This window comes from Pogona vitticeps, chromosome 4 (genome assembly GCF_051106095.1).
Source record: "Pogona vitticeps strain Pit_001003342236 chromosome 4, PviZW2.1, whole genome shotgun sequence".
Lineage (NCBI taxonomy): Eukaryota > Metazoa > Chordata > Lepidosauria > Squamata > Agamidae > Pogona > Pogona vitticeps.
Window position 1 is genome coordinate 190,757,587 of NC_135786.1, and position 18,652 is coordinate 190,776,238.

Genomic DNA, 18,652 nt, shown 5'->3' on the forward strand with positions numbered 1-18,652 from the left:
ACCGGTCCTTGGGCAAATGGTCTTCAACTAAACCAGTCCCTGGTGTTAAAATATTTGGGGACCACCAGTGTATGATATTCCACACTTAGGCTATATTCAAAATTAGTCCTGATTATAGTAGACATGCTGAAATCAATGAGATTTAAGTTATCTGTCTACCTTAAATATAAATCCTCACTTGTTTTGTCCTTTTATGCAAAGATGAAGGAACAAAGAATTATCCTCCATTGGCTGAGAGGGGGCACAGTATTTTGTGGTGCTCATGAGAAGAGAATAAAAAGGAACTTTTTTTGCAGAAAGTAAGCAAAATGCCCTCATAACACTTTAACAAAAACAAGGTGTCTAATTAAGCTACATAAATAAGCAGGTAAAGAGTATTATTTATATCCCTTATAGCCCTACTTGTGACTCTGTATGAGTTTCTCATCATACTTTAAAAAAATAGTACTTGCCTACAGGCTCTGTTCACTATATCATACCTATCAGCATTCTAAGTTCAGCCAAATCTCTTTTCTAAAACAAACCACCTTAGTGCCTTTCATATACACTTATTCCTTGCATCTGGCCTCAGTTATGACTTTCCTTCCCACTTTTCACCTTCCATCTATGCCTCCCTTTTGCTCAAACTTACTTGTATCCTGTTACTCTGACTCTGATCTCTTAAACCCTAATTCACCTCTTTTTTTCATGGAAATTGTTCTCTGTATTCCTCCTCCCCTTCTAGTTAACCACTGAATAATGTAATAGAACTATTTATATTTTGGAGATGAATAAATGACAACTATGAGGGTCTGTTCTAATTAGGAAAACAAACACTGCAAGAGCAGTATAAAATATATTTTGCACCCTTGTGTCTGAAATCCTGTTGCACAACTTTACACCACATAAGGCTGATGATGCAATCAGCTGCCACAGATTTTTTGGAATTAAGTATTTATTAATTATGAAATTGACTGAGTATCCATATAAATGCTACACATCTAAGGAGGCAGTATTAAACAGACTATTTTTTCCACAAAAAAAGCTTTCCTACCAAGCAAATGATCAACTCCTCCTTGCTTCTCCTTAAAAATTAGGGGAAAAAAGAAAAAGGAGGAGGAGGTAGCCAATAAGCATGTGCATCAACTGCTGTGGTTCTTCAGCACAGCGATCCTATATGGACTGAACAAGACTGGGACCTTAAACTGGGCAGACTAGTAATATGATTAATAAAACAACAACCCACTAATCTGACCCAATATTTTTTTGGAGAAGACCCTGTTTCAAGAAATGGTCCCTTTCCCAACTTCATGTTTCCAAATCATTTTACTAGATCTTCAGCTGATCACATTTACTATGGAGGAAGTCCCACTGAGTTCAATAACACTTTTAATCACATGTGCATAGGACTGCACAGTTAATTTTGGATTCTGCTTGCAAATGTATGGGACACTTTTGAAACCATTGGATCAAATTTCAAATGAGCATCCAGGGAATGCTTAATAACAATTTATATCTATGTATATCTAAATGTACAAATCTTTCATCCTAATAATTTAAGTTTAAAAGTAGGAGTGTATCTTTGTCCAAGCCTGCTTCAATCACTGCTGTTTTTTTTAAAGAAGTGTTTAATACCTCACCGCTTGCAGTTATAGAAGGACCTGCCCACTCTGTAAAACTGAAGGTGGCAAAGGATGCCACATCTTTTTCACATTACCTGTCCCTCTGAATTTTCCAGAATTCTAAACACACTTTAGAACAGAGCTTCCCAGTAGAAAGAACAGGGCAGCTGCTTCAAATCTCCCCCTTACCACACAGAATTTAGCTTTGTCCTTGAAATATACCTGAGAGGTGTGGAAATGACTAAGAAATTATTATTGTGAGTTTGGTACAGTCTTAAGGGAAACCCAGAATATCACCAGTTCAGCTCAGAGGTTTCCTCCTCTGTACTTCATAGGTGAAACTGAGATGTGGGAGAAGCAGAAGGGCTATGTTTTTGTTTACAGCCTAATCCATTGTGCAACATCATTTCAGGAATAGACGGGAAAACATGTAATTACACATTTATGCCACCTTTCTCCCAGCAGTGGGACTCAAAGTGGCTCACAAATCATTAAAAAAGACAAGAACTAAAAACAACATAAAAAGTAATTAAAATTATTAAACAAGGAAAAAGTAAAATCATATATGAACAAATTAAGAAAAGCATTTAAAGACACATGAAAACAGTTACGTTGGCAAGCAAACATAGGCCAACGAGCTATGTTTAAATCAGGTATTAAATATGAAAAGCCTTTTGGAATTAAAAATGTTTTAAAGTGCTGCTGAAAAGAGAGGGCCAGCCTAGCCTCGCAGGGGAGGCATAACCAGGGGACAATCACCAAAAAGGCTCACTTTTGGGTCACTGACACACATACCTATAAAGGTGACAGCACTGAGGGAACGGCCTTCCCAGATGATCTGAAGACCTAAGGAAGGTTATATGGGAGGAAGGGGATGCAGTCTAACAGACAGCGTAGAACCAAGCTCTATAGGGCTTTATAAGATAACCAGCACTTTGAATTTGGTCTGGAAACAGACCAATAGTCAGTGAAGCTGTTGTCACAGGAGAGTTAAATGCTCCCTAGACACCGTCAATAGTCTGGCTACAGCATTTTGTACCAGGTGAAGTTTCCAAGCAGTTCTTCAAAAGGAAGCTGCACGTACAGTGTGCTGCAATAATCCAAACAGAATGGAACTAAGACATGAGTGAACTCAGATATTTCAAGGATGGGCACAGCTGGTGCACTAACTTTAACTGTGCAAATGCACTCTTGGCTCCTGACAAGACTTGGGCTTCCAGAAATGAGTCAAGAAACACTTTCAAATTGCAAGCCTGGTTTTTCAGGGAAATTATAACCCCATCAAGCACAGGGTGAATCCTTATTCTCTGATATGCCTTTCACTTGAACAGAAAACCTCTACCTTGTCTGGATTAGATTTCACTCTGTTCACCCTCATCCAGTCCATTACTGATGGCAAGACCCTGATTTTGAACAGGAGCAGCTTCCTTAGGTGGAAAGGAGATTAAGATTTGGGAATCATTCATATAGTTGTGACACCAAATGCAAAGACTCCAGAAAACCCATGGTTTCATGTAAATATTAAATAGCATGGGGGACAAAAGAGAATATTGTGGGACACCAGGCCAAGGCATTGAACAGAAGCCCCCTGACACCACCTTCTGACTTTGCTTGTCCAGGAAGGATCAGAGCCACTGCAAAACAGTGCCTCCAAGTCTCATCCCAGAGAGATGATGCAGGATACCATGGTTGATGAGTTGAGCCTCGTGGCACAGTAGTTAAACTGCTATACTACTGCCAAAACTGTGCTCACAACCCGGGGTTCAATCCCAGGTAGATGGCTCAAGGTTGACTCAGCTTTCTATCCTTCCGAGGTCGGTAAAATGAGTACCCAGCTTGCTGGGGGGGGGGTCAATGTGTAGCCTGCATAATTAACTCGTAAACCGCCCAGAGAGTGCTTGAAGCGCTATGGGGCAATATATAAGCAGCACACTTTGCTTTTTGATGGTACCAAAATCCCTTGCGAGAGCCAACAAAATCAATGGGGATACATAAAAAGGCCTGAAGCTAGATTGGAATGGATCTAGATCATCCATTTCATCTAGGAATTCCAGGAATTGAGAAGCCACCACCCACTCTAATACCTTGCCCAAAAATGGAATACTGGAGACTGGCTGGTTAATTAACTAATACATTAGAGTTCAAAGACGGTGTTTATAGTAGAGGTTTTATAACTGCCTCCTTTAATAAACATGGCATCAGCCTACCTTTCTGCAAAGAGTTGTTTATTACACCTCTTAATTATTATTCTAGAACCATGTGATCAATTCATTAACTAATTAATTACTTAAAAATTTCTACTGGAAATAGGCTTTTTATAGTAGATTTTTTTTAAGCTCAGTTGTTAAGACAATGAACAGATGTAATGCTTTTATATAATTTGGTTTAGTGCAGATGCTGAAATAGTCCTTTCACAATAAAATATATGCAGTATATGTAATTTCAGCTGGGTCTTCTGGCATGTTGAAGTGAAAATGTGTACCTGCAAGCTGTTTTATAGCTTCCTAGTCATAATTATCTCTGTTACACAGACTGCTACAACTGCAACTCTGCCTTCATGTGCAAGCTTTTCAACAATATCTTGACAATATCCGAAATTTTGCAAGGCATACTCTTCTCATTTTGCTTTGTTCAGAAGTCTGTTAAATTGTTTGATTTCACTCTGTAGAAAATTTATGAAGTACAGTAATCATTTTTTTTTAAAAAAATTACTATCAAGATAGTCTATATGAATCCCCCATAAAAGACTGGAAATAAAACAGTAGTTCAGTAATAACAAGACTATTCAGGATGTATACATAACAATTTTTCCTGGAAGGAACAGAGTTTGCATGGGGAGAAAAGGAACATCTATTGCAAACAGTGCTTTACTGCATTTAAAAATACAGAGGAACATGAAATGATGGCTGAAATTTCATTACAACTGTCACCAAATTTCTTGATTTGGAGATTATACAGACACCTCAGACAATGTGACAACTGGCAAATGATAGATACCAGTATCTCATATTAGTAGTCTGGCTGTACACAGAATGGAGTTAGAAGGTGTACACTGAATTCTTATTCCACTCTATAAAACTTCCTATTATCTGTATGGCTTTGTTGCAACTGAAGAAAATGGTTATCACAGTGACACAATATAGTACTTAATTGCCTAGTTCAGTGGCAGCGAACCTTTTTGGGCCCAAATACCCAAACTGGAAAAGAAAAAAAAAAAAAACCCAGCGGGTGGCAGCAGAACCAGAAGTGATGGCGGTGGAACTGGAAGTGGCAGCAGAAGGAGGAATCCCAGGCACGGAGGTGCCTTGAGACCCCACTCCGGATCCGTCGCCAGCACTAGCTGCTCTGGATTCTGGCCTGCCACCTGTCAAAGCTGCAGCATTGCAGCTGCAGCCACCTCCTAAGGTTTGGCTGGGGGGGGGGAGAGTGATCCGGCAACTTATGGCTAGCATGCCTGCAGAAAGGGCTCTGTGTGCCAGCTGTGGCCCGTGTGCCGTAGGTTCGCCATCGCTGCCCTAGACCATTCACTAATATTAATATTAGACAGGAATGCGGATAGGTGACTAGTGATTCAGGCTACAATCCTAGAAAGCTGCTTATGATTGTTCATAGCATAATGTTTAAAAACTGCAGTCCTACATACAAAGCATCTGTTCATAACCAGAATTCGATCCCAATGGGTTCAGGTAGCTGGCTGAAGGTCAACTAGGCTTTCCATCCTTCTGACGATGGAAAAATACTCAGCTCATGTGTGTGTGTGTGTTGTTGTTGTTGTTGTTTGCATAATTCTGTTGCAAACCACCCAGAGAGTGCTCCAAGCATTACAGAGCAGTATATAAGTTGAAACAATAACTGAAAATGAACTCTGAAACAGAGCATCAAAGCAGTTTTGCTTTCAAAGCCCTACACAAAATACATGAAATATTCTTTAGGTATGTGGAGATATTGTGTAAATTCAATTCTGTGAAATAGCTGCAGTGGAACCTTAAAATATGCTGTCTTCTTTACCCCTTATCTACTTAACTGGGAGTAGCACCCACTGAAATAAATGGAACCTACATCTGAATGGCCAGATACAGGATCATGTTGTAAATCTTTTAAGCTATTTAAAAGACTGTATTTTCCTTCATGAGACTATGCAAGTATTAAGATAATCAAGAGAGGCTTCTCTCTCAGTCCCACCACTCCCACAGGTATATTTGGTGGGTACATGGGAAAGGGTCTTCTCTGTTGCTGCTTCCAGACTCTAGGACTTCCTCCCATGGGAAGGCAGAATGGCCCCATATTTGCTGTCCTTCCACAAGCAGATGAAGACCTATCTCTTCAGGCAAGCTTTCCTTTCAATAACGGGTTGACCAAAGGGATTTTTCAAAGGGAAGATTTTACTCTTTTTACTTGTTCTTATGAGTTAATATGATATTTGTTAAATGGTTTTTAAATATTGTAATAATTTATTATTTGGTTCTTAACTTTGTCTCAATACTGTAAACCACCCTGGATCCTTGAGGAAAAAAAGGTGGCATATCAATACTGTAAATAAATAAAAATACAGCAGATCCAGTCAGTAATCTGTTCTAATCAGGATTGTTGTGTTATGCTGAGCATTCCTCTTGGAGTTTAGCCTTGAGTCCCTTTACTTGCCATGCTGCCATGAGGGTGGCTTGTTATGTGTATGTAAGATCTTCAGCTGCAGTTATAGAAACAAAGGCAAATAATAACAGGAACTCTTGTAGGTGTTGCTTTTTTCACACAATCTGTATTCAAAGTTCTGTTAGTTATACATACCATTAGGATTCCACTGGTCTTCTCCTCCCAATACGAACAAAAAATTTTCTACTTCGACAACACAATGATGGGCACTATTATACGGCATAACTGTGAATAAAACAGATATTCTTTATCAAGTTCCATCTTAGTACCATGATTATTTCAAGCCATTTACTTTAGAAAAGCTCTAGGCATTTCAGAGATGATGAAACTCTCCTTCAGTTGCTAGACATTTCAGAGATGATGAAACTTTTCTTCAGTTCCTAGACATAGATCCAGTGAAATTAAAGGTATACTCAATTCTAGTTCTCTATTTCTAAATTACTGAAAAAATAACAAGATGAAATAATCAGTAATTTCTCCAACATAACCACTTGCTGTTTTTCTTAACGCGCTTAGTGCACTATCTATAGCTGGGCTGTTTTGTACTGATACAAACTTATAACCACCACTTGTACTGAGCACAACAAATTTTAAATGTAACTGCAAACCATACAGACTTGAGGATATCTAGCAATTTCTGGCACTGTTTGTGACCTGTAGGAGATGTCATACAGCTCCTGCAGGCCTACAGATCCAGACTGGGAGCTGACTGTGACTTCGCCAGCCAGTCACAGTTTCTGCTGGGGCTGAGAGGGCAAACAACAACAACAACAACAACAACAAAACCTTATGGCAGGTCTGTGAACTATGCCCTTGAAAAAAGGAGACACTGCAAACACTGCATCTCTAACAGTAAACCTGTCGTAAACAGCAAGAAGCAATATAACAAAGAATTGCAAAAACACATCTTTGTTCTGTTTTGCCACATTTCTGCAAGACTCAAAAGAGTATTCAGTATGTTCCTCTTACATAGCAATAAGGAAGCTGCATTTCCACACAGTTTTAAATTTTTAAATTAAGGTCCTGCTGATTTAATGCTTTCTCCAAATGTATATGTTTAATTCCCTCTACAATGTCATTAGCAGCACAATCAGACATTTCCATTCATCTAATCAGAAGTCTCTTTGTGGAAAGAGCAAAACTTGAGTTGCAACATCCTTATTAATGTTTGTGGGGACAGGATTATTATTGGGGAGGGGAGAGAAGTAGGAAATCTTTTTTTCTGTTTCATATATTTTCTCAATACAAGAGCTGTGGTATGAAGATGCTATTTTAGAGCTATAAAATATATTACTCTGTGATGGTATGCGACACTATCAAAAATCGTATGTTGAAATGCATACTTACACAGCTTTAGTTATCATATCAAATGCAGTAGTTCTGGCCCGGTGTCACGAGTAGGAAAAATAATGTCCTTGTTCATCTCATCATATGGGCACCTTAAATCTAGGTGAGGACAAATGGGGAGGTGATGTGCATGTATAGGCAGGGAACTTATTGCTTGACACGGATCAACAGAGCACTTAGGAAACCAGTGCAGTGGGAAATCAATATGACTCAGGGCCAGCTCTTACTCTGTGCTCTTTTGCCAGTGCCAAAAAAAGAGAGGCAGCCTATCTCACACTTGGATTATTTTTGGTGATATATCTCTCATTTCATTTGTTTTATTATCTTTTATTTTTCTCAATGCACTCGAGCCGTATAGCATATGCAAATAACAATAAGAAATATGTGCAGCTTTCTTGTTTAGGACATATTTTCTTAAAGATCAAGTAGTTTAATTTAAGCATCTTACCGTAGCTTCCCCCCCCCCATTTTATTTTTATTTTTTTGCCAAGGCAATGATGAATAAGCAAGGTGCATATTTAGCTGCTTGTAAAGGTCAAATATTATTTTCATAGTCTCTGCCTGTACAGCTGTTTAAGCAAAAGCAATTGTTAGGCAGCTAGGTTTAGTGAATGTGCATTAATTAATTAATGTTACTCATTTTAGGAGGTCTTCTAAAGATATTAAACAGCCAGACCTAGACACTGTTAATCTTTGAATGACCTACATAACTAGTACCACAAAAGCGAATAAGATATTCCAGAATCTGTCATTTATAGGCCTTGGAAACCTAAAGGCTTAATTAGGTTAAGACTATTAGAATGGCTTAATTTTCTAGATAGATACATTTTTATATTTATGAACAGTTGCTACCATTGTTAAAATTAAAACTTGTGTTTATTTGCTTTTGTGCATTATAAACTATAAAAGCCTTCAAGAGGTAGGTCTCAAAAAGGAGTTCTGTTGCTATTTTAATTCATGACAAACTTCATCCCAATTCTATCACCATAGGTATGGAGACTTTCAAGTATTTTCCCAGATGAAACTCAGCAAACAACCCAGTTGGCTGGGGCTTAGTGGTCCAAGTAGGTGGGTAGCCTCCCCCTGAAATGGTGAGGGCTGCTCAGGCTACAAGATGGTATAAAACATATGCGGATAACCATCTGTCATATCTGCTTTGATCTGGATTCATGCACTAAGCAAGGAATGCCTCATTATCACCACCTGTGTGGGGGCATTTGTGCACAAATACAAATACCCCCATCTCTGTAAGTAATCTGTAAAGAAACATTTCCAGGATGGGTACAATTTATGCTCCTACAGCACACCACCACATAGAATTAAAGTGGTTGTCATACTGTTGGTTATATATTTTAATGTGTAGTATAATGATAAGGCAACCATTTTTTTCATCATTATAGCAAACATTGCTTTCAGAGCTTAACGACAACATAATCTGAGCAGAAGTGACCTAATTGTTTAATGTCAAAATACATGCAGCTCCACATATACCCTAGATGTGTAGAAATGGCAGAGTATCACAGATTTAAAAAGATATTTAAAAATCTCAGTGTTATGATCTTATCAATCTGATTGGCAGACACAGGTGCAACTTTCAAAGGAAGAAACAGAAATAAGGGTCTAAAGCAAGTCACTCAGATAAGAAAAAAGGTTACAGTTGCAAAATGTAAATTTTATTAGTGTCTTAACAAGTGAGAAAACTGTCTACAGTATCTAGATGTGTATGCCAATGGAGATAAAGAAAGTTGAACTGGGGACTTCTATTTCTGACAAAGATTTGTCCAGCAGAAAATAAGCCAAATTTACACCCCAAAAAACTTACTTTATTTATTTATTTATTTATTTATTTATTTATTTATTTATTTATTTATTTATTTATTTATTTATTTATTTATTTATTTATTAGACTTGTATACCCCCCCAACGAGAACATGTCTACTCTGGACGGTTAGCTTATCATACAGACATTGACTGTTAAAGTACAAGAAAAAAGTCCCAGTAGGCCATGCGACCCTTTCAGCATAAGCATATGACACGTTTCTGAGTTCTGAAGGAGACAGTGACACCTTGCGCATTGGAGAACCTCACATTTTCCATGCCCCAAGTTGCCTTTCAAGGAATTTTACTACATTCACTATGAATTTGTGGATGTAAATCATACAGAGTATGGGCCAGTGTATAGTGTAGTGATGCAGACCATTGCTTCCATTAATTGTACACTGTCCTCTACTTTGCTGACTTATTTTAATATGAGTTTCAGACTCCCCCATCTTTCTATTTGCATTTCATCTCAGGTGAGTACCTATCTTCCACCTCAAAAAGAGGTTTTGAAAAGAAGTTTGTACGCCACGCTCAAACACAGTCCAGTGCGAGTTTTTACCGTGTCAGTCAGTGAGTTAGAGGGAAAGGGTAAAGAGAAGCTAATCAGGATGAAATGAGATTAAAGGCTGTCTAATTTTACAGCAACTGTGATCCATCAGCCACTGTGAAAGTGACAGTGGAAATGAATGATGGAGACAGACAGGTGGGGCTGTACATTTCACTGATTTATCCTCAAATGCACTGGGCCTTATTTTATTGAGTGAACATGACCGCATTTATCATGACTGTCATCTAAACCCACTTCCCTCCATTTAAAAAGGTCACTTTACTAGGAGGAAGTAGGATAGAGGCACTTTCAAAAGAGGTTTAAAAATCTAATAACATGTGTTTATACAGCTCTGTGCAGGAACTCTCAGCTTTATTAAACAAACTAGTGGAGCTAAATGAAAGGAGAAAAGACCAATAAATAAAAGGATAAATTTGACATACTGTATCAAAAACAGGTACAAGGACCAAAGTACAGTACTGGCCAAGAAACATAGCTACACATATGTAGTTATATTAGAAAAAACAAGCACAGATAGTTTCTCTTGTCTTTTACTCTTTTTTTCAAGCTCAAAAATTTCAAGATATGGGACTACTGGTGGAATAGAAGCAATCTCCTCTCTAATCCTTAATTCATGGTTCAGAAACCTTTTCTCAGTATATTCTAAAGAGTTCATTTCCTCCATTAGCTATATATGAGTGGGCTTCCCCTCTTTCCACTGCTTTCCACTGCACACAGCTTAGATTGTAGTTATAGATGTAATCCTTTGTTGAAGAGCATCAGACAAGTAATGATACACTAGGAAGATTTTTTCCTGCCAAAATCAAACACAGATGAGTGTGCCTTGCTCCCTCACTACCTCCACTGGGCCCCACCCATCTAATTTATAATTGTTTACAATGATACCACTCATATTACAATTCCAGTGCAGTATCTTGAGTCCTTTAGTTTGCTTGCTACGGTGTCCTGCAAGATTATGCCACTTGTAATTACTTCTGCACTCCCACCAAGAAAGATGACACAGCTAGACTATGCACCAGTTCCATCAGTTTGTCAGTGAGATGTGAAGGACAGATGTATTGTTCCCAATGGACAAAAGCTAAGAACCCTCAGACAAATGCAGTTGCTCCAGAATTTAGGAATGCAAACATTTCTGTCATATTATACATGAATGTTATAGCAAATCCACCGCTCAGAAATTATTTGTTAATTTTAATTCAGTAATATTTAATTCTGGTTAATGCACTTACAATGTAATGTTGATGTTAATCAGTGCTATGCCTTCCTAAGAGGCCACAAGCTGGCTATCTCACTGTTGAAGGCCATTTGATATACTAATTCCTCTGGTATCTAAATTAAAAGGTGGTGTGGGGATTGACTCATCTCAATCTATGACTGAAAAGGTCAAACATTAGTTGGAGTTGAAAATCTCAAGTGGTGGATAAAAGACCCCCTGTTTCGTACAGAATAAAATGGTGTTCCTTAGTCATTTTTTAAGCCTCAGTGTCTATATAATCATAGATTTGATTTCAGAGAAAAATAACAAAAGCCACAGCCCTCCTATTTATTTAATTAAAAGAACAAATCAAACTGAACATCACCCTCTGTGATCATGCAGCAGCGTAATATACAAATCTACTCAGAGGTATATGTTGGAATTTTTTGCAACATGCTGCCTCTGGTAGGAACCTTTCTGGGCTGGAGTAACTATAAGTCACTAACAGCACTAACCAATAGTCTCTCCCCTGCCTCTGATTTGAAAGACAGCCCTGCCTCTCTGCTCGGCTCCGCTCCCTCTTTTGTCTGTTTGAAACAGTCTGTTGAGGCCTGTTGTTCAAAGCAATCACATTTTTAGCTAGCTGAAATCTGTTCAACTGTAAGTAAATGAAACTTTTAAATTCTTTCTCTTGCTAATATCTTAAAGTATGTTACTGAGTCTGTAAGTACCAGTTAATGAGAAAAAAGGGTGGACTAATCTGGGGAACTTGAAGCTAGTTCTTTATGAATTCCTGCCACACAGCTAGAGGAATTTAACCAAAATTTAAAACTCTGCAACAGTATGTCCCACTGAAATACATATGATTTAACCTTAAATGAGTTGTTTGTAAGATTACAGCTTTTATTTCTAGTTAAGCCTATTCTTCCAGACAATCCAGAAGAGAATTCCTAGGTCTCTAAGGTATCCTTTGTAAAATCAGTCAACCCAGGTTTTGATCCAGGAGATGGAACAGAGTTTATAAAAAGAATTCAAGGTGCCTAATAAGAAGAAAAATGCAGCATTAGTGCATATGCAACATGCAGATCCATTTTAGAATATGATTTTACCATGGGGCGGTTTTCTTATTGCAAATAAGTGGCAATTTTTCCTCATTTTAGTACATGATAATTCTCATTACTTTTAACATCTTACTTTTCAAGGAAAAAATTGTGTACTCCCATGTTATGCCTCTTATTTGTTACCTGTGGTATCCCAATCTATGGCATTATATTTATAAAGTATCAAATTTTTTAAACTGCTCATTGGTACAGGAGAAAAATATGTCCCTTATTTATTTATTTCAGATACATGGGAGAAAAAAATGTATATTACAAATATAGCAGTTCCCGCTCCTAAATTAGTGTAAGTGAAGCCTGTGGTGTTACATAAATGGTGCATATCTTGGTGATGAACTTCCACGAGTTAAGAAGTTATTATAAGCATTTGCTGTTGTGTGCTGAATTGCTGGAGTTGGTGTACAATGGCAAATGTCTATTCTGACCTCTTAACTTGCAGCAATTCTCCACTGGGAATTTTATGACAACTGAATTACATCAGCATAAAAAGTCAAAAGGATTTAGTCACTGAATGATTAAGAAGGAAGAAAAGTGGTGAAGTTTAGGGAGAAAATGTAATTGAACAGGAAGCTCTAGAACAGACAGCCTTCCCCTACTTGACTGTTACCAGACATGTGAGGCTCCATCATTCTCAGACAACAACAGGATTAGGGGATTTGTGGTAGGAAAAAGTGGTAGATTGGGAAAGGAATCTTTAAGATAACAAAAAGAATGTTTTTTTAAGGATCCAATAACTCATGTGCCTTTGTGGATCAAGAATGACAACCCACACTGCATTGTCGGTAAATCGAGTTGCTCTGTCCAAAATGGACTAATCAATTAACTCTAATCCAACAAATTAAATCATGTCACCACATAACATCAAGAACAATGAACGACTCCCCCAGTCTCTAACATTAGCAAGCTTTTTCCAAGTTTGAGCAAATCTAATTCATATTATTGTAATGGGCTCAGCAAAATATAACTAGGATGAGAAGATTATGAAAAAAGTAACTATTTTAAAAGCCATTATATCATAGAGAGAGAAAACATTCCCATTGTCTCTCCAGAACACTGATCTTCAACTGGTGAGTGTGAATTAAGGTAGGATACACCACTGATTAAATGTTTTTTTAAAAATAAGATGAATAGAAAGAGAGAGAAATGTGTGTGAGAGAAAAATGGAAAATACAAGTGACTTCTTCCAAAGATTCAGATTTGCTGTTGTCACTGCCAGAACACTTCCCCCATGCTTCTTTGAAGAGAATTAGGTGGCTGCCATTCTAAACATCAACAGAGGCCCAGGAAATGCTATACTGTTCTGGGATGCTGTGGAGAACTTCAAAGGTGATAATCCTTCCATCACCACTTTTCTTCCTCTTTTTCTTCTTCTTAAGATCTCCCACTTGCCCTTGAAGTTGAGGGAAATAAAAAGGAGGGAGCAGGAGGAAGAATAGGATGAAACTGCCCTCCAAAATGGGAAGAACCCATCATTGATAAGGGGGACAGAACAAGGAATTTCTGGATTGAATTATAATTATGAAAGAGAGTGAAGTAAAAAAAATATACTAAAACATTACAGTTCTACATGGTTGAACTGTTATGATCTTTCTCTTAAAATGTTGGGAACTGCCTTTGTTGTCCAAAAGTTACCATATATACTCAAGTATAAGCCGACCTGAATACAAGCCAAGGACCCAATTTTACCGCAAAAAACTGGGAAAACTTATTGATTCGAGTATAAGCCGAGGGTGGAAAATGCAGCAGCTACTGGTAAATTTCAAAAATAAAAATGGGACGAGGATGGGAGTGTCCTGGAAGTGGAGACTTCCATAAAGATCTTTAAGAGACATAGCTGATAGGGAAGAAGGGGGGGTGAATGGGCTTCCTTGGGCTCATAAACAAAGATGCCCTCCCTCACTGTGACCTCTGTTCAGAGTGGTCTTTGAAAAACGTACTGACACGCTGCTGGGAAAAAGTTTTCATCTACAGTTCCTTCATTTGGACAGAGACTGCTATTATCCTCCCAGCACAGTGTCTGCCTGTGGAGTCTGAAAAATGCAGTGCACTTAACTCGGGTCATCAGACCACCCACAGAGACTACAGGCACCCATAGATGAGCGGGGGAGTCCAGAGAACACCCACACTGCAGGGAGAACATGTAATTTTGACACTGACTCAAGTATAAACTGAGGGGGTGCTTTTTCAGCAAAAAATTGTGCTGACAAACTAGGCATATACTTGAGTATACAGGGGTGCCCCGCAAGACGGGCGCTCCGTTTGATGACAAAATAGCTTGACAATGTTTTTGCGATCGCAAAACCATGTTCCCTATGGGGGAATTTTGCTTTGCAATGATCGGTTCCCTGCTTCGGGAACCGATCATCGCAAAGCGATGATTTTTTAACAGCTGATCGGCGGTTTCAAAATGGCCACCGGGTAAACAAAATGGCCACCCGCTGTGTTTTCGCACGGATTCCTCGCTGCACAGGCAGTGAAAATGGCCGTGCTATGGAGGATCTTCACTGGACGGTGAGTTTGAAGCCCCTAGGAATGCATTAATCTGCTTTTAATGCGTTTCTATGGGCTTTTTAAAATCGCATTACGACATTTTTGTTCTATAGCGATTTCGCTGGAACGAATTAACGTCGTAATGCGAGGCACCACTGTATATGGTAATCTCTGTCTCAGTTTGCAAGACAAAGATTGGTCCTAGGTCTGAAAGGAAGGAAAGCTACTATGTTAGGCTAATATTAGAATAGCTTGATATCTGGAGGATATCCATCCAAATTGTTGTTAAATTAAATATTTACACCCATATTCAGTAGTTTATATAAAAAAGAAAGACTCATGCTAATCTCACAGAAATTTAAGTAACAAGGCTCTGAAAAAGTTAAGTTAAGATGAGTAGTCCAGATAGGCAGGGTATAAATCAAATAAATAAATAAATAAATAAAATAAGTCTTCTAATTTTTAAACCTTCAGCTTTCAAGTTATAGATATATTCAACATTCATTCTTTTGACTTCCAATTACACCCCACAACAAACAGAATATTGAGGCTGATTACATGATTTACAGTGGCCAAATTACCAGAAATATATATTGTTCTTGGCCATATAATTTTATCTTCTACTGTTTAAAACGAGTCTATACTCCATCTCCAAATATGCTTTTCAATATTCAACAATCAGCACGTGCCAATAATTTTCAGCATAACAGATGTTGAGAAGATATTCATTTTGAATGCAAATGAATCACTATTTGGAAAGAATTAATAACTATCCGAAGCACAATGGATTTCTGGTCATAAACAGATAAATCTCTGGACTGAAAGTTGAGGCACTTAAAGTGAAGCTCATCAAATGATGAGTACCTTTGTGTTTCTGGACAAGTCTATCTCAAATTTGGAAATACTCATGAAATTCAGTGGAAGAAAAATAACAGCTATGGACAAGAAATCTCTTATAATCCAACACTACCACTGTGTGCAGCTTTTAACAAAGATAGTTTTACTGTACAAAATTCTTTAAAATCTTTATCACACAAATCTTATCTTCTATTAGTTTGATTTTCTAAGCAAATAACTATCACAGAGATTTTAGCCCAGTTCAGTTAAGCAATATTTCAGTTTAGTAAGCCAAAATATGACTAAGACTTTGGGCACTCACCCAGCCACTTCATTTCTCATTTCATGAAAGCCAGGAAGTTTCTATTAACCAAAGTTCTTTGTCATGGTTTCAGTACAAAACACATATGAATTCTGTACCAGTCAGCTCTGGGAATTTTCTAGACTTAAAAGCATTTTGAGGGGAACTGTGATCTTCTCCACTATTGTGCAAGCCCCAAGATAAGGCTACTAGTCATTTCTACTTCAATTGTTCAAGTAGTAGCTGCACACAGATACCTTTTGGCGGCGGCGGGGGGGGGGCGAAGTGTCCTCTAGAAATAGATGTCTCCTGTGTTTAGAAGAACACTGCATCGCCTCTTTTCAGCTCCGTCTATTATGCAACATGCATGCTAGAATAAGGCTGAAATCTTGTTGTGGAAGAAAGTTTTCCAACTCAAGGTCGGCTCATTTAAGACGCAACTATTTGGAGGGCTCCAGAACTTTTGCCCGTAACAAAGGAATCACATGAGAAACTAGGTTTTGAGTTTGAGTCCTTTGATTCTTGGAACAACTGTGCTAATACTATGAATCTGGAATCTATAATTCTAGCTACAACAGTGCCTGCCATCTTGTCAGATTCAGCTAAAAAGTCCCTTAAACAAAAGAAGGTTTACTCATCTGATGCTGGGAAGAAAAAGACTGAGAAACCTAAGCAGCTAATGACTTTGCCTCAACATAAGATTGTAACAGAACCTAGTACTCATATGTCTGAAGGGGTGTCGTCCCTTTCGGCTGGATGCTTCTTTGGTCATGATACTTTAAAGCAGCCATTCTCGACCTTTTTTGGGCCATGGCCATAAACACAATATGAAAGAAATATAGGCAGAATCAGGATTGTATGAATCACCTAACAAATCTTATAAGGCAGTGTGTAAAGAATTGTTTCCAGTCTGTGCCCCCCTTCAAATATGGTAGGGCCCCCCCAAGGGCCATATGGCCCCCATTGAAAATGACTGTTTTAATGTATGGCCATAATTTGTGAGGTCAGAGAGTTTTGGCTTTTTATCATGTACAAATATGTTAAACTGTCAGACATGAGATTCTTTTGAAAGGCAATGTTATTGCTTCCAGGCTTTGCTGGAGCTAGCTGATTGTTTCACAATACTTAGTAAACTACTGTTCAAAGCTCAATTTTCAAACACAGTACACATTTTCAGGGCTGTTTTTTCTAGATCCCACCCTTATTTATTTAAATACTCCATACATTCAAAATTTCACATCTTGAAGCATCAAAGTCCATGTAATTAGATTTACTTCTGAGGGATAAAGGAAGAGTTGATACTGAAAGAAATTCCTCAGACAACTGCTCCTTTCTGAGAACATAGCCTGTAACTTCAGATGCACTTGACATAATAATACAGTATATGAATGTCCCTTCCTATGTTGCTTTCTTTACCTTCAGAAGTTAATGCTTAATGGGATGATTCATCTTTGGCCTGTTCAACTTTGCACAAATCAGAACATTTGTATTGTATAGAAGGCAAATGAAGTTTTCTGGGGTTGGGTGGGAATTCTTTATTGGTTCCTCATGGCTGGGTATGATGACCTCTTCCCCAATAAAACCCAAAACATTAACAATATCAGCTGAAAAGGAAGGTAGATAGTTGCATGCTGCAGGCTGTAAGGTTTATGTAATACTTGCATTGTTCTTCAAATTGCAATCCATCAGGCCTAGATCAATTGTTCCAGTGGGCAAAATATGCCTGCACCAATGAAATATCAAACTTACAATATGAAAGTGTGGGTGAAAATCTTTTTATAGAGACCTGCAATATATTGAGCCAACAGTATAAACAATGTACAATATACAGAGCTGTACGTGGCAGTTAGGTGTCTTAAAACAGCACAAGATTCAGTCAGCTGCTTCAAATCTGAAATGTAAGAATAGTTTAAATATTTTTTTTTGATGGAGTTGACCTTTTTTCTCATTGAAAAGGTTAACTCCATCAGAAAACATATATTTTTTAACAAAGTTAGATCTAATATGGTTAAAAACAGGGTAGCACCTCAACACTCATATCCACTACAGACAGGACCTAAGCTCCGCAAAGTTCCAAACTGTAGTTGGGGGGTGGTAAGCAGGGGAGCTGCTGCCTTCTGGCAGCAAGATAATGAAGGAGGTGGCATGGCTTGTATCCGCTCCCAGAGAGATCCCAACACTGTGCCTGTCAGGAATGTTAGCCAGGCAAACCTGGGAAGGGAGTTTCTCGAGAACATAAAACCATTCCACCCGCATCATACCACAAGTGGCAGTCATCACTGCTTGCCACCTTTACCTTATCTACTATCATTGCATTTTTCTCAGATTTGTCACCATAATTGCTTTTCCTGTTTTCAGGAATTCCAACAGCCTATTTTCCACATGGCAGTAAAACACAACAGGGTAAATAAATAGGTTCTAAAAAGGTTACTTTTTAAATTTGATACCATACAACCAGATGGGCGCCCAGAGTGGTAGAATATACCAGATGGGTGGGATATAAATCAAATCAAATCAAATCAAATCAAATCAAATAATCAATCAATCAATCAATATGTCCTTTTTGCTATGGTTGCACCCCTATTTTTCAACACCCTGTGAAGAAATTAATAAGCTTTTTCAAAATGATGCAATGCATAATCAGGTTCCATTTCAGGTAATTCATAATGCTGATGAAGATGATGGGCTTCATCCAGCTACTGAAGTATATCTAACAGCTATCTG

General features: G+C 38.1%; 1 protein-coding gene across 1 annotated transcript in view; it reads right to left on the reverse strand.

The window, feature by feature from the left end:
- KLHL14 (kelch like family member 14) overlaps positions 1-18,652 on the reverse strand; it is a 95,104-nt gene that overhangs the window by 23,626 nt on the left and 52,826 nt on the right. The window contains exon 3 of the mRNA XM_072998891.2: positions 6,387-6,476. Coding sequence (XP_072854992.2) covers positions 6,387-6,476 — 90 coding nt within the window. The remainder of the gene's footprint in view (positions 1-6,386; positions 6,477-18,652) is intronic.